The 16,575-nt window shown below is 23.3% G+C and overlaps 1 protein-coding gene across 2 annotated transcripts; it reads left to right on the forward strand.

Annotated features, from left to right (window-relative positions):
* The first annotated feature begins 124 nt into the window (after nt 1-124).
* On the forward strand, nt 125-14,775 carry LOC112598597 (laccase-6-like). Of its 2 annotated transcripts, none has more exons than XM_025345130.1 (11): nt 125-448; nt 5,474-5,570; nt 6,047-6,164; nt 7,684-7,894; nt 8,238-8,416; nt 8,937-9,105; nt 9,184-9,353; nt 10,339-10,462; nt 10,537-10,743; nt 11,487-11,717; nt 14,297-14,773. In XM_025345130.1, exons 1-11 carry the CDS (start codon nt 340-342, stop codon nt 14,449-14,451), a joined length of 1,770 nt encoding a protein of 589 aa, XP_025200915.1. In that variant the 5' UTR covers nt 125-339; the 3' UTR covers nt 14,452-14,773. The 2 variants fall into 2 exon arrangements, with proteins under 2 accessions (XP_025200915.1, XP_025200917.1); XM_025345132.1 differs by lacking the exon at nt 125-448 and adding an exon at nt 5,121-5,243 and having other exon boundaries at nt 14,297-14,775.
* The last annotated feature ends 1,800 nt before the right edge of the window (nt 14,776-16,575 follow it).

Here is a 16,575-nt window from a genome sequence, read left to right on the forward strand (position 1 = left end):
TTCGGCAGTTGGTGTATAATATATCGTTGTATAATTGGATATTGATGTAATAGTTTGCAGTTTGTACCATTGGCCTACTTTTATATTCTCGTGTAACATGGTCCAGTCTTCAGGCATCACGTCGAAGTTTCACTAGTGAGTCGCTCTTGCTTAATGCGTTAACAAGTGAAATAATAATAATATAATTACGACTGGTCGAAACAAAATTGATTTTATGTATATGACAATTGATAGTAATTTACGAATAAAACTAAAGTAAGGTAGTGTTAGTGTTTGAAATAATCATATTTTTTATACTTCGATTTAAGCCTAACCTGTGAATTTAAAATAAAATAAAAAATGACTGAAAGTAATCTTCTGTGCGTTTGCATGCTACGGTTATCTGTTTTAGTTGGTCTTTTATCAGTTGTGGTCACTATCATCTATTATACGCCTATTCCCGATTTTGGTAATTATAATTATTATGTATTTATATACATTTTAAATATTTATATCTTTAATAGTTAATGGTGTTGTTCATTTCGTATATTTTATACTAAATAACTATATAATAGTTTATAATAAAATGTATGCAAGCATTTAAGTATAAAAATAAATGGCTTAAATTGATATTAGGTGTTATAATAAGTAATTTTAAATTATTGAGATTTCTACGTGTTTAATACATAGATAATTGGTATAAATGTAAATATAGTATGTATTATGTACAATATGTAGTAATAGATATTAAAATAAACATACTTAATTAACTTAAATATTTTATATTCTATGTTTCGGTGTTGCATTATGCAATAATATTATGATATACATTTATAATATACTTCAAAGTTGAAAGCATAATATAAATTATATTGAAGTGAGATAATTGAGTGGATCTAATAAAAGTTTGGTTACCTATATAGCTACATTTTTTATATGTTATATATTATATACTTATATACATAATTTTCCTTGAATATATACTTTAAACTAAGTACTTAGTTAATTTAGTCAAGGTAAAATATACTGCGACTTAAACGCCTGGTCATTCACGTTTGACGTTCCTTATTTATTTCAATACTTTGTCAACAGGAACATAATACACATTGATGGTCATCCCATCGATGTTATTTATTAATTTATTATAAATGACTATGATTATCATTCAATAACTATTATTTATTTTGTATTTTTATTATTTTATAATAAAGAACAAGGTTTTGAGTTTAAATATCTATTATATCCTTATATATAGATGGGTATCGAGATTTGAGAAAGCCATAGTGACAAAAGATATTAGATATTTATTACAAACTATATTAATTCAAACGTTTTAAAGTCTGGTGAAAATATCATTAGAGTCATATTAACAAACTAGTGAAAGCTATGATTGCAATTTGAATCGCTCATCAAAAATACAATACTTAATAACTATACGCCACAATCTATAAAGCCACCATCTATAGTACCTATATTCTTTAGTAAATAATACTATTAATACTATGATATTAAACTGTTGATTTGTAATAAAACATTTCATAACGTGGTATGAGTTCAATGGAAATTAAATCAGATATCACAAGGACATAGAGAATGTACATTAATTAAAATCTGTGCAAAATTCGTATGAGAAAGAGAGAGATCAGTGATGTACTTAGCAAGAGACCACCAGACCTAGGGGCTTCTTAGGAATGTACAAGTTGGTAGGACAAAAGACCTTTATTATTGTATTAAAAAATATTGAAAATTTTTTAAAATTTAAATTATATCTATGTGAAAAATAATTTGATTTAGTATATGAAAAAAAATTCTTTAGTATCACTCTTTCTAGCATAACTGTTTATTAATTTAATAATTTCTGTGTTTATGGGGGACCTAGCTACCTCATATAGGTACTAAGGCCATCAATTATTATGCTAACCACTTAGAGAGATGTACTTATTTTAAACTCAATCATAGATTGTTAAGGATTTTTAACATTATTAATTTTCTTAGTAGGTACCGATTGCAATATTTGTTAATATTTGTATTTTTATATAAATAAAAATTTTATGAAGAATAAAATAATTATTTGATTGCATTAACCAATCAAAATAGCGTGTATTCGTTAGTAATGAAAAAAAGTATATTAGGTTTTATAAAAAAAAATATAGGTTTATATGAATGAGCTAGGATATTAAAAATAAATAATATTAGAAGAATTTAAAAATATTTTTATACCAAAATTAATTTGTTCCATTAAAAAAATCGTCCTTTATTTTAGCTTAAAGTTTACATAAATTAAAATCCATGGAATAAGTTAAATTTTTATGTACGTTTTCTTGTTTTAGTTACAGTTTTTTTTTATCATTAATGAATGTGTTAATCTACTAAGTAGAATGTAGATATGCCATAAAATCTTTTTTAATATAATAGTTATTTAATTATATATTTATACTCAAACCAATATCGAAGAGAAACTTAAGTATATTTTTTGTGTATTTATGCAGATGATGTATATATTTTTGAAAGACAAAAGCATAATATATAGGTGTCATACATATTACACATAGTGTTTGAATTGGGAAAAAAATAGAAATTTCAATTATTGGTTTAAAAACGGCGTTCTAAATTCTAATAGGTGAAAAATTATTTAACATTAACACATATAAGAGATCTGTTTCGACTCCATACATCCTTCCAGCAATCAATCCCCAAACGAATAATTCAGTAATATCTACCCCAATATTTATAAGCGCTAAATATTTTTAGCAAAAAATTGAAATAAATATTTTTTCACAGTGATTAATTAAAGTTATATCCATATATATATATATTTTTTTTTGTTATTTTTTAACATTGTATTTCATTGAATGCAGTTATAAATTATAATCATATTCGTAACTATGGCTTACTTTTTTAGTTTATTTTTTTTTAGGACAAAATTATTTGTTGGTGGGTATTTTTTCACTGTACGTGTAGGTACAAGATGAAACCTAAGAATTTGGTTTAAATAATTTTACTGGAGGTTCTTATGCATTTGTAAGCAATTCATTTTTTTAGTTATTTAATTGTTCATAAAATTAAAAGCACGTTCACACTTAATGAAATTAGTATACACCTATTTAATTTATGCTAAATGGAATATTTTTTATAAAGAAAAATTCGTTCTTTTTTTATAAAAATTAATTAGTTCAACGGGTTTTGGTTAAAACGGAATTCGTTCCCTTCGGAACTCGTTCCTTCCAAATATTGAATTAATACATTATAATATAATTATATTAATCAAACAATTTTGAAGTTCTAAAACGAAAATAGCCAAGTGTAAAATCAAGTTTGATTGAAATATTTAAATCAGTACCATAAGATATTATTTACTATTATAAATTAATTTTGTTTTATCAAAAAAAAACTCAAAATTAAGGAGAATAATATTTTATAGCGAATTATATACATTGATATGGTTCTAAAGGCTATTTTTGACAACTTATTGATATATGAAAAAGAATATATCTTGATGATTAATGAATATTTTAATGAAATCTAGTATAATAACTTATATTTTAACAATACAAAATAATTTTACGTTGAATCGATAAATCATGTATTTTAATTTGGATTATTGATTGTACTTAAGTATTAATACATAGGTACATAATTATATGCATTATATATGTAATCTATTGTATTAGCTATTGAACGTTTACTTTTACAATTAATTTCTTCTTTTTCAATCGCACACATTAATAAGATTTGGAAAAATAGGTACACATATTTTAACCATTTTGTGTATACATACTGTTAAGTTATTAAATAACTATATGTACTACATATGTGCCTATTAAATTAATAAATAAAAAAATAATAATATAATAATTATTGTTAAAATTTATTTTTAAAATTTTATCTATTGAATAAAAATATTACATGTTGTATACAATTTTGTTTTTAATTAATACAATTAGTAATATTACGATTTTTATTTTAAACTGACCAACAAAAGAGTACAAATATTATTGGTGTAGTACAATAATATTGTTTTATTGAAATACGAATACCTAAATAAGCATTAGAAACGGTTTTTTCACCATACATTTTAAAGATCGAGATTTAGGGTGTGAGCGTATATTATGTTCTATTTTACAACTTATTATGACTACGGTGCTTCTTTATACTAGAGGGCTGAAGTAGATGTCTAATTATGCCACATGTAACAACAGGGTAAGTCAAGTAAGGCATTCAAGGTTAAAATAAAAATATAAATTAAAAAAAAAAAACCACACATGTTTGACCGTGATGTGATTTGAGCATTTATTCAATATCTTAATAGATATTAGATACCTACGATAAATTATAAAATGAAAATAGATTATTTTTATAATAGCTGATTTACAAATCAATTACCTAATTGCAATTTTTTTTATGAAAATTATCGTGTTTGTTATGTTGTAACACTAAAGAACTCTGGCGTATCCAGGGGGGAGGGTTACAGGCGGCCATTAGCCGTATTTGCTATTATTTTTTTTTAAAGATTTATATTATTTATTCTTATATATGAATTTATACTAAAATATGACTTATACAGTAATACCATAGAATACTTATTATTATATACATAATATGTACTAACTTAATGACTGACTAAAAATTAAAAAAGTTATTTGCATTAAAAACATTAAATAAATGGTCGATTTTTTCTTTTTGGTAAAATGTTAGACAGCATCTGTCTCTCTCTAAAATAATTCTGGATACGCCACTCTTAAAGAATATATATGTTATTATATTATATTAAATTTGTTTTCTCTTAAGGGATAAGTATAGTATGTATTTTCAGTCTACGTATGTGTAATGTGTATAAGAACTAATTTTCTTATGTAATTTTATAATAATATACTCGTAGTACACATTTATGTATAAATTGTGTTTGTATTGTATCTAAAATAATCATATAATACAACGTACTATAGGTGCATTAGTTTTTTATTTGCGGTATTGTGATTTGAAAATAGTAAAATAATTAGTGGGAGAAAGTTAAGACTTAACAATGCATCAAATTTGTAGTACAAATGTTAGATAGGTATTCATACATTCATATAGTATTCATCTAAAGGGAAATTGTGGCAATAGTCGTTTTCCGAGGATAGCGCATTATACATGTGTACGAGCTAGAGTGTAGTGAAGTATGGCTTCGGTAAGACAGTTAAAAAGTTTTAAAAGTAGAATTTCTTTAGTGTTAGGCGTAGTTGCGATTACTGGGTTAGTTTTATGGAATACGGAGTTACCAAGTAAGTACTTACAACCACTATAGTAAAATAGTGATAAAAAGTAGTTACTGTTTTGTTAAAAATTTAATGAAAACAATTAACGAATTATGCAATACACGCATAATATGATATGATGTTAATTATTGGGCATAACTGCATAAGTATTAGGTAGTTTTAAGATTTTAGTATAATTATAAAGTTATAAAGACAGTTAAATAAAAATCATAACAATATTTATAATACTTTTTTAGAAACTACAAAACAAAATTGTGATAGAGAATGTCATGAATTGGATTGGCCGCTAATTTGCAGATATAAAATTGTGCTGGAGGCTCAAAATATTCAAAAGTAAAAAATTATTTAGTATAATATTTTTATATAATTTATTGCTTTACTATTTATTTTTAAAATGTAAATACTTTGTGTCAATTTGTTATTACTTATTAGTGATTAGAGTGAATTAATCTATTATAAAATTGAAAAGTATGAATATTATTATTGTTTACACATTCGTTTTTACGTTAATATAATTTTAAGAGTTGGTTATTAAAATTGGTTCTGCTAAATGTAAATTTGCTATGTTGAAAGTATAACCTAAGATGTATACGACACACGGGTGTTGCGTCATTTTGAATATCAAATTTAAAATCCATGTAAAGTCAAAATATTTTTATTTAATTCATAGTTATATAATTATTATATTTAATATAGTGCTTTCTATGTGTGTAGAAAGTGTATATATTATTGTACGTGTCTTAAAATTAGTATTACTTATTTAAGGAGTAAGTTATGTTAAATTAATTGATAAAATAATCATGTTTTAGCGATTGTCAAAAGTGTTCCTTCAATAATCAAACGGAATGCCTACATGACATTTATTGCAATGGATTTTCAGAGAAAATTATTACTGCTAATAGACAAGTTCCTGGTCCATCTATAAGAGTATGTTTAATAATTTAATTACCCTATCTAATTTGTTGAATAATTAAATAATTTTAAAATACTTAATATCTATAAGTTATATTTGTCGGGAACTAAATAAAACACAATAATATATAATAATATATATTATATACAATATTAATATTTCACGTATATAGAAATACACGGTATGATAAGTATGACGTGTTTTTTAATATTTATACATTTGTAAAATACATTATATACATCTCTTTTATTCGGAAGTTTAACGAAGTATCATACCAATAGCAATATTTTTTATCTGTTAAGTTTTATAATTATTAAATACTAATTACACAATGTATAAGTGGTGTCCATTTTATGTTTTATAATATTATTTTTTGGGCATTAAAAATATTTGTATTTTTTCATAAATTAACTAAATCATATTATTTCAGAATATAAAAATTTTACTAATATTTTATTATTGCGATTTTTTTTTTTTTTTGTTAAAAGTTTTACTGATACATTTTGTCATTTAAACTAACATAACAGTTATAAATACATTTTATCATCAATTAAAAACAGTAACATATGCATTGGAATATTCATAATAATAATAATGATAAATTAAATTTTTAATTATAGTATAATATTTAATCATGTATGCCAAATCCATCAACATTAATACAATCTAAATTTCTTCGTAAAATAACCTTAAGCCTATAATATGTCTTAAACGATACTTTTCATAAGAATCTCTTACTCTAGTCCCCAATAGCAGAAAATGTTGCCAAAGTATTTTACAAACGTTTATACTCCAGTCTTCCACAACCCCATGATTTTAGAAGTCTCTGTTTTCACTATTCTTAGTGACCTCAGAAGGTGCTTAAAACAACCTGGCGTGTCCTCCTCCACTCCATGTCACAAAATTCCATTACTGGATGATTTTTCTCTCAAGTCTTTAGTATCTAAAATTTAGTTAATTAATTAAATTAATTTAATCTTATTTTATTAGCCTTTAAACATCATTAATGTTTAATCTATAAAATATTTATAGATAGTATAAATTCTAAATTAAAAATTCTAGTGTGACATAATAATAATATTGATAAGTAATACCTTATTAATAAAAGTTTTAATTATACTAAAGTATTACAACTATAATAAATATAAGAAAAATAAAATTACTAAATTATAGTTTTTGAGGTACATGAGTAGCTTGTAAATGGTTAACTAAGTATTAAAAATTAATAGAGTTGGTGTAGGTAAAATATTAAAAATATGAGGAATACTACAAATAACAAACGTACATTAGAATTTGAATGTACTAATAAAAAGTTTTACTACAATTTTCAAAATAATATTCATAGATTTTAGTTAGGTAGATTTAGAGTCTATTGTAGATAGATTAATAAGTTTTTTTTTTTTAAACGTGCAATTGATAAATTCTAAAACGCAGTATTTATAAATATTTCTTAATAAAAAATATATATCATTATTTTATTCATTAACTTTAGAGTTTTAGCCTTAAATAATAAAAAATATTATTTAATTACAGGTTTGTGAAAACGATATAATGGTAATAGACGTTGTTAACCGAATACCAGGACATAGTGTATCGGTACACTGGAGAGGACAGTGGCAAAAAGAGACTCCGGTAATGGATGGTGCTCCTATGGTAACACAATGTCCGATACTACCACATACTACATTTCAATATAAATTTAGAGCTGCTCAAGCAGGAACTCATTGGTGGCAAATATTATCGGGTAACATAATAATAAAATTCATATGAACTAAATTAAATTTTGTTGTCACGAAAAATCATAAAAATTTTAATGTTAATATCATCTACCTTATCAATTAAATTCAACAAAACAAAAAAACAAAATTCTTGTTCCTATGTTTGTTTTTAATAATAGATTTTTATATATTTATACTTGTACACTTTTCTATGCTCACATACTATATAATACTGTGTATACTTGGAAAGAAAGTCGCTGGAAGCATGTACATTTATTTATTTATATTGTGTGCTATAATTTCCATGTCTAATCTTTATAATTTATAATCATTATAATATTATCCATATGATCATATATTTATAAACAGGCGACGAGTTGTCCGATAGAGTGTTTGGAGCATTTATAGTGAAGCAGTCCAAACGAAAAGAACCACATGCCTCCATTTATGACTTTGATGAAATTCCACAAGTTTTACTTGTAGAATATACAGCAATCACACAAAATAATATCTATGAAATGCGTATAAATGGAATCGCATCGAATACGGTAAATTAAATAATTGAAGATATCTGATTAAATGTATTTTAAATAACTAACAATATAAACCATCTATTAATTTACCGTATGATTAGTATCTATAGAGATTTAAATTAATAGACGAATTTGTTGTTTAATTAGAAATTCGTATGACTATAGTGGTAATGTTATAGTTAATTTTTACTGCTTATACGTAAGAAAAAACTAACACACACCTATTAATACTGGTTATTGCCTAATATTCGAAGGTTTAAAAGATATTTACCAAATACTCATAATATTAATACCAAACAGTTCTGGTGAATGGCAAATTTATATCCTAAGAGCATATTATATATGCATACATGCACTCACCACTAATTTTTTTTTATAAATTATGTATATGCGTAAAATATGCTCTCACATTCGGCGGCTACTGATCAAAATAAAACACAATTTATCAAGACGCCATGAATAATTAAATACAACTATTACCTAAATTGCAAAATTGATAAATTAAAAATATATTGATTTTTTTTGTTGATATTAGTCAATCGTCGTACAAAACAATAGCAAATACAGATTCAGAATAATAAATACAGGAGGAGTTTCGCAATGTCCAATAGAGATAAAACTACATAAACATCATTTAACAGTTGTATCAGTAGATGGTCATGCGATTGAACCTAAACTAGTTAACGTTATTCAAGTTGAACCAGGTTAAATGTTAAACAAACAAGTTTATAAAATGGTTAAATGTATTTAACTCAAAATATTCTTATGTTTGTCAATTAAAGGTGAAACTTTAGACTTCATTTTAACAACAAGCAAAAACCAAGACAATTTTGATATGGCGGTTAGTTCAGAGGGTCACTGTAAGAATTTTAATCAAACACACACATTGTATATACAATACAACTCGACATTGCATAATATTATTCCAGATACGAAAAATCTTGTAGAACCGGTGAGTATGTGTTGAGTTAATAGAAAAAAATATAATAAATAAAATATTTTAAAGTTATTAAAATAATTATTATACGTCATAAACAATAAATTATGTAAATAATTTATGCTTTAATGTACTTTATAAATCGTATTTTTAGAAAAAATATATAATATTACATTGATATAATATATTTATGTTTTTAATCAAAATATATTTTTTTAATCTTTAAGTATTATGGAAATATTTTTATATATCTCACGCATAATGTAATTATTACTTATTAGTCTCTAAAAATAATATTTAATTTTTCTTTTTGAATTTGATAGATTATGAAACTTTTTTTTAATATACAACGTTTCAGACACTATAGGTTAATGATCAACCGTTGTGATTCAAACTACGATTTTATTATACATCTGGTAAATAAATAAGCTATCGTTAAAATAGGCTCCATAAACACGAATTTTTCTTTATTCTATATTATTATAATGTTGGAGTTTACCCAAGTCACATTTACAGACTATTAGTCCATTCAATTTTGCTAGCGAGCATGAATAATATTATCTCCAGCTGATTGTGCACTTTCATGTTGGTGGTAATAATTAATTTCTATAGATGATAATAACAATATAATTGAACCGCACAATTTACAATTTAATAAACATTAAATAATTAATGAATGTTACCTAAATCAAAAAGTATAATATTTGATTTATTACAAAGTATACTCGTATTAGATTAATCGATTAATCGATTCATTGTATTATTTTTTTTTGTAATTATCGCTCTAAATTATAATAGAATATGTGTCGAATCCACGAATAGTGAAATAGTAAAGACATAGCTATAGAGTAAACTAATCTATAGGTTATAACTTACAATCTATTTAGTACTCATGAAGTTTATTATTTTGACCAAAAATATGTATGATATATCATCACCAATCTTATTATCTTATAACATAATAACTTATATCATTTTAATATTTTTTATTTATAAAAAGACTGAATACGGGGATCGACATTTGTCTATTACAAGTCTAACAAGTTTACCTTATGAGTTGTCTGCAGTTAAATTGAAAAATACAATTTATTTGGGATTTTCTTCGATTAAATATCAACTTGGTGGTAAGTGAACAAATGAAAATACAATCTCAAACAGTCGATTTGACTATAAACAGATAACTTACGAACTTTTGCAGAAGGAATCTGGTCATTGCCGAATTTTAACAATATATCGATGGTGCTACCTTCTGCCCCACTGCTATTGCAACAGCCCGAAGATGTGATATTATGTAATGCAGAAAATTTGCCACTCAAATGTCAGTCCAGTATTACATCTTGCGAGTGTACGCATGTCATTGACTTACCATTGGGTTCTGCTACAGAATTAGTTATTTTCGATACAGGTATATAACACACGCACGCACATATAGTATTATGATTAAATCAGTCCTAAAATATTATAATATAAATAATATTCTTATTGTATCTCAATTCAAATCATTAATAAGCAAAAGTCTATGATGTGACTGTTTCGAGAACTAAACTATATGTTATAAATACGTAAATAAGTTATCGAGAAAGTTTTGTGGTCTTCACAAACCGACTACTACAGGACTTATTTTAATTAGCTACAGTGTTTGTTATGTTGTAAGAGTAACGATGAAACTTATACGTATAAAATATAATATGAAATTTGATTTCTTAAATATACAAGTGTAACATGCATTTATAGTCAGCGCGTATAAAATATAAAATATAATGTATAATATAGCATCCGTCATTTGTGTTATTGGTCGATATTTTACGACTATAATACACATTTGTGCATAGATTTATTTTGCATTATTTATAGAATAACTAAGTAATATATTATGCAACAGTTGTTTGTTTGGTGTTTTAATTTGAAAATATTAAAAAAATCAGTAGGAAAATGTTGATTTTTAATAAAAAAAAAATGAAATAAATACATCTGTTTCAACTGTATTTCTCATGAATCATATTATTATATTATACATATTTATATGAATATTTAAAACTTTTAAAATGTAAAATATATATTTTATATTGTTGTCTGATTATCCCAGAGTTAAACTGCTAAACTTAAAACTATAACAATAATTTATTAAAATGAGAATATTTTTCTTAGAGCATACGCTGTTTAAAACGGATAGGTCTCATTCGTTTTATTTGCATGGACATAGTTTCTACGTAGTCGGCCAGAAAAGCAAAGCATTCATCAAGTCAGCGGATCATGCAAAGAAGTTGGACAGTGATGCACATTTAGTTCACAGGAAACTTGACAGGTCGGTGTTGAAGAACACCGTTGTCGTGCCAGCAGCAGGTGTATCTGTTGTACGATTTATCGCTGACAATCCGGGTAATGATCTATCATTAACCTAACTCTAACCTTAATAGTAAGATTCCAATCTTATGTAAAAGGAAACCACGTCTTAAGTAAAAACATTAATAATTATTAATATAAGAAGGGTCTTTATAAACATATATTTTGTAAATTGATATATATAAAAGAACGAAACCTTGTATTTATATAAATGCTTTTGTTTTAAAATGTCATTCCATTGAATTGCTCAAGACGACAATTTTAATAGCACATTTCACATTTATTAAAAAATTATTTTTTTTTTTTTTGGTAAATTAAAAATACAATGAGTTTTTTTCATTTTTAAGTTATTATGTTTTAAGCTGTAAATATTTCTTTATCGTGAACATTGAGGGGTATGTATATTTTTAACATTTTATGATTATAAATAGTTATAAAATGAAAGGTGATTTATAAATGTGTTTTAAAAATATTAAAATATTTAAAATTAAATAAATAGTTACAGCGTTAGATTTAATATTCTTGTAAATTTATTATTTACAGAATTACAAATCTATTATTAAAATTAGGCTGTAATAAATAAATATATCTGATTTTTTAGATTTTGAATGAATTATTGGTTTTTTAATTTTATTATTTATTACAAAAAATTTTCACTGGTACCTAGTAAAGAGTATTAATTTAGTTTCTTGTAGTACTGTTTTAATTTATTGACCAGAAATTAAACCCAAATGGTATATTTAAAATGGAAATTCGTCAATTTTTTTTCAACTTTTAGCTTACTGTTACCAATTTTAGGAAAAACTTAAGTATTTGTAAAACTGCTGTCGAAGATGATAAAGAAGTACTAGAAAAAAAAAAGTTTCAATTAAGTCTCATTCAGTATAGTTTTGTGGAATGGCATTTATTACTTTAAAATTAAATATCAGCAGACACCACCATTCTATATGTGCAAAGCTTGAAAACTCTATATCCCATCTTGGATTTTTATTATAATATTTCAAAAATTTTTTTTAAACAATATACACTTTTACACAAACTTTGAGAGAATTTATGAGCACTTTAAAAATGTGTGAAACTTTAGTTGTTCAACTTTTAAACATTAAACACATTTAGATTAGATTAAAAAGATACTTTTACATTTTTTTTAGATTAGTTTTATTATATTTTTTTTAAGTTTGATTTTTATCATCACTTTTATTAACTTAAAATATTTAACTCGTATAAAAGAAATAAAAGAAAAAATGTCATCATATCTTAAAAAAAAGTTTAACCATTATTATTTATTAATAGATAAAACAATTGTAAAATAATTATTGGTAATAATTTATTTGATAATTATATTTTTTCATATTAATTAAAGGAAAAGTTCAAATTATAACTAATCTTTTTCGATAATTTTTTTTTAATATTCAATTTGAATTTTAAACTAAAGCTAATTAGATTAAAATACTAATTTTAATGGTGTAGATATGGTTCAGATAATAATAAATTATCCATGATTATATTAATTTATCCCATATAAAATAAACATTTTAAGAATTATTTAAAAAAAATCTATTTTGTATCTACTACATTAGTTCTACATCTACAAGAATATTTGAAAAGGTAGCGTATTTTGGAAATATTTTTAAATAGGATATTGAACTTAAAAAATTTTAGTAAAATTCGTCAAAATCGCGGAAATTTGCAAACAATTTCGTTGTTAGAAATTCATTATATACTTTTATTTTTATATCTTAGATTTGAAAATTATAATATGAGATTCTTCGTGAATAACTAGTAGTGGAACTGTAAATATAAAATATTTGTAAACATTGTTATTTTCAAAGACATTTTGAAGTTCAAATTTGGACGAAATCACATGTAAATAACGATGTTAATTATTTTGTTTATAATTCAAAAACATTAATCATGGAGACTTAAAACTTGCACGTAAATTATATATTTTTCTATACTTAATGAAGTTTTCAAAAAATTGATTTTAAGGTTTTACTTATTTATAACATAAACCTATTCACACTACTTATTTTATGGCTAGATGGTATTGACTTAAAAGTTATTAACTATACAAGTATAATATAATATGATATAAATATATATATATTATTAAATTTATTAAATATTAATAATATAATAAATGCAATATTTTTTGAAAAAATTTAATTAACCTACTGTTATACTAATAATAAAATAAGTTACTTTAATAGAAATATCAAAATAAATTTAAGACATACCCATTACAGAATTCTAGTATTCCACTCAAACTTTCTATACAGTAGAGCGGTACCCACTTGTTCTATTTTTTTTTTTATTTTAATAATTAAGTCACATTTCATAAACGGTAATATAACTGATTTTCCAATAAAGTAATTACCTAAGATTAAAAAAATATAAAAACATATTTAAATAAAATTATATCTAAGATTTTCTCAGTTTAATCACCCTAAACTAAGTTTAATATAAACATCATTCAATGAATCTTTAAAAAGTTAATGTAAGCTTTATTAATTTAACTTTCAAGCAATAAAAGTTAATATTTTCATAGCATAATTTTTTTTTTTTTTTATTGTTTAAATAATATGCTAATAAAAATAATTAATTGTATGTTTCAGGTTATTGGTTATTCAGGAGTGAAAAAACTTCCGAATGGTCCAGTGGCTTGTCATTGATATTTAGAGTGATAAATCCTACTGGAAATATTCCTCAAGTACCCGAAGATTTTCCTAAATGTGGAAATTTTATAGGACCAGAATTTTTTTTGGCTTGAATTCGTTGAAGTATTTCAATCATTGTTACCGTATTAATTTTGATCTCCAACATTATTCTTAAGTTCTATTTGGAAATATGTACACGGGTTGTAATAGTTTTAAATAAGAATGTTATTTGTAAATTAATTTTTTTTTTTTTTAAATAAGTTATTTATTATAAATTAGTTTTTATTGTGTGTAATTATTACAACAGGTGTATAAAAAATTTATAATCTCTAATGTATTACTAGTTACCATGTATAATTTATTTTATACAATAACGGATTTGCTTATGTGTAGACAGAGTTTGATATCCATACACTAAAAAGTTTTTTTTATTTATTTGATTTTAAGCTCAAGTAAATAGTGGTTATCAGTTTTATTTTTAATTATTATAAAAATTCTTTTTTATGTTTATTATTTTGATTTTTGTTTCAATAGTTTATTTTAATGTTTAAAGATTAATATTTTATATTATAGATTATATGCGGTTAGTAAAGTGTTATTTTGTTTGTTGCTTGTATTTATGGTCTCGGGATTTTATGGAATTTGTTTGGTATATTTTGTTTTATTTTTCTGAACTTATTTTCTTTTTTCCCGCTAATATTAACCACATTCAGTTAATAAATCTAATTTGTTTTGTTATAATTGTTTTTAGCTAGTTCAATATGTAGATTTATGCAAAAAATTCTTAGTTGGCTATTTAATAGCACAAAACCATTCTATTAATAATATAAATGTATAATACGAGAGATAAAATCATTATACAAAATCCTATCTGAGCTTTTTATCATACTTTAATTTTAATGCTTTTGATGAGAACATTAAAGTTGTAAATTTTTTATAAATTTTAAAATATTCATAACTTGCTTAAAGATTATATAATATACCAAAAAAATCCTTAGTGGGGATGATATTAATACAATATTACTTTTAAATTTGATAATAGGTTAATATTTAATGTTCTATAATAATAAAAATAAATTAATTTTTTGAATATTAAATTTTCTATTATCGAGTATGACAACCTTTAAATTTCAATTAATGTGACTACTGTGAATCTTCTTTACAAGTGTTGAAGTATTATCACAGAATTTATATTACTTATTCTAAACTAATTTACTTATTAATACATTTTAATTTTAAATATTCAATGACCTTTTTTTTCTTCTAAAATTTTAGTATTTATTAATACAAACAAAGGAATATAGATATATTTTAATATAATTAGATGAACTTACATATTCGAGTCATAAGAAGTTAATTAATTAAATGATATATTTTAATTAAAATAAGAAAATTATCTAAAAAATTAATATATGTTTTAAAAAATGTTAAAATCATTTCAAATATAATATACTTATTGAAATTGAAAAATATTACCATAATAGAGATCATTTAGAAACTTAACAACATTAATACAGTTACTAATTAGTGATTACTTTGTGTTTATACTTGATATATTTTCTGAATAATAATTTTTACGGTTTTTAAATTTTTGATTTAAGTATATTATTAGTATAAAATGTTAAGTTATAAAACACTAGACTAAAAATTTTATTATAAATAATTTAAAATATAAGCCATAAGAACAAATCATTAACTAATTTTTGACTTTATTTAGCAATCATGTTAATTATAGTTCAGTTGATTAAAACAAAAATGTTGTAATTAAAGTTAAAAGTAAAAAAAAGTTAATACATCATTAACTTATATTATCAATACCTTAGTATTTAATATATTGGTATATAATAATTATAACCAAAATTAATTATTAAGTTACTGTAAAATAAAATAAAATAAAAAATAAAATACGATAACTTAAAAGATAAAAGTATACTTAATATTTATTGTGCCACAAAAACTTATACACCGCTGAGTTATTAATGAACTTGATGTTTGCTTGTGATATAAAATATTCATCTTATTATGTATATTAAAATGATTCATTATAAGGTGCTTAAATTTTTTTACAAATCGTACTCGTTAATTTTTCATCGACGATAAAATGTCAGTACCTATAAGTACGTCGTTAGTGTATAAAATAATTAACTGAAAACGTTTATCTATATTACTATGTTTCACTCATTGAATTGTTCATAATTTGAAAGGCTAGAAGTATTTAAAAAAGCCGAATATTTTAA

The sequence above is a fragment of the Melanaphis sacchari genome, unplaced genomic scaffold, assembly GCF_002803265.2.
Source record: "Melanaphis sacchari strain LSU unplaced genomic scaffold, SCAv2.0 Contig0_pilon_pilon, whole genome shotgun sequence".
NCBI lineage: Eukaryota > Metazoa > Arthropoda > Insecta > Hemiptera > Aphididae > Melanaphis > Melanaphis sacchari.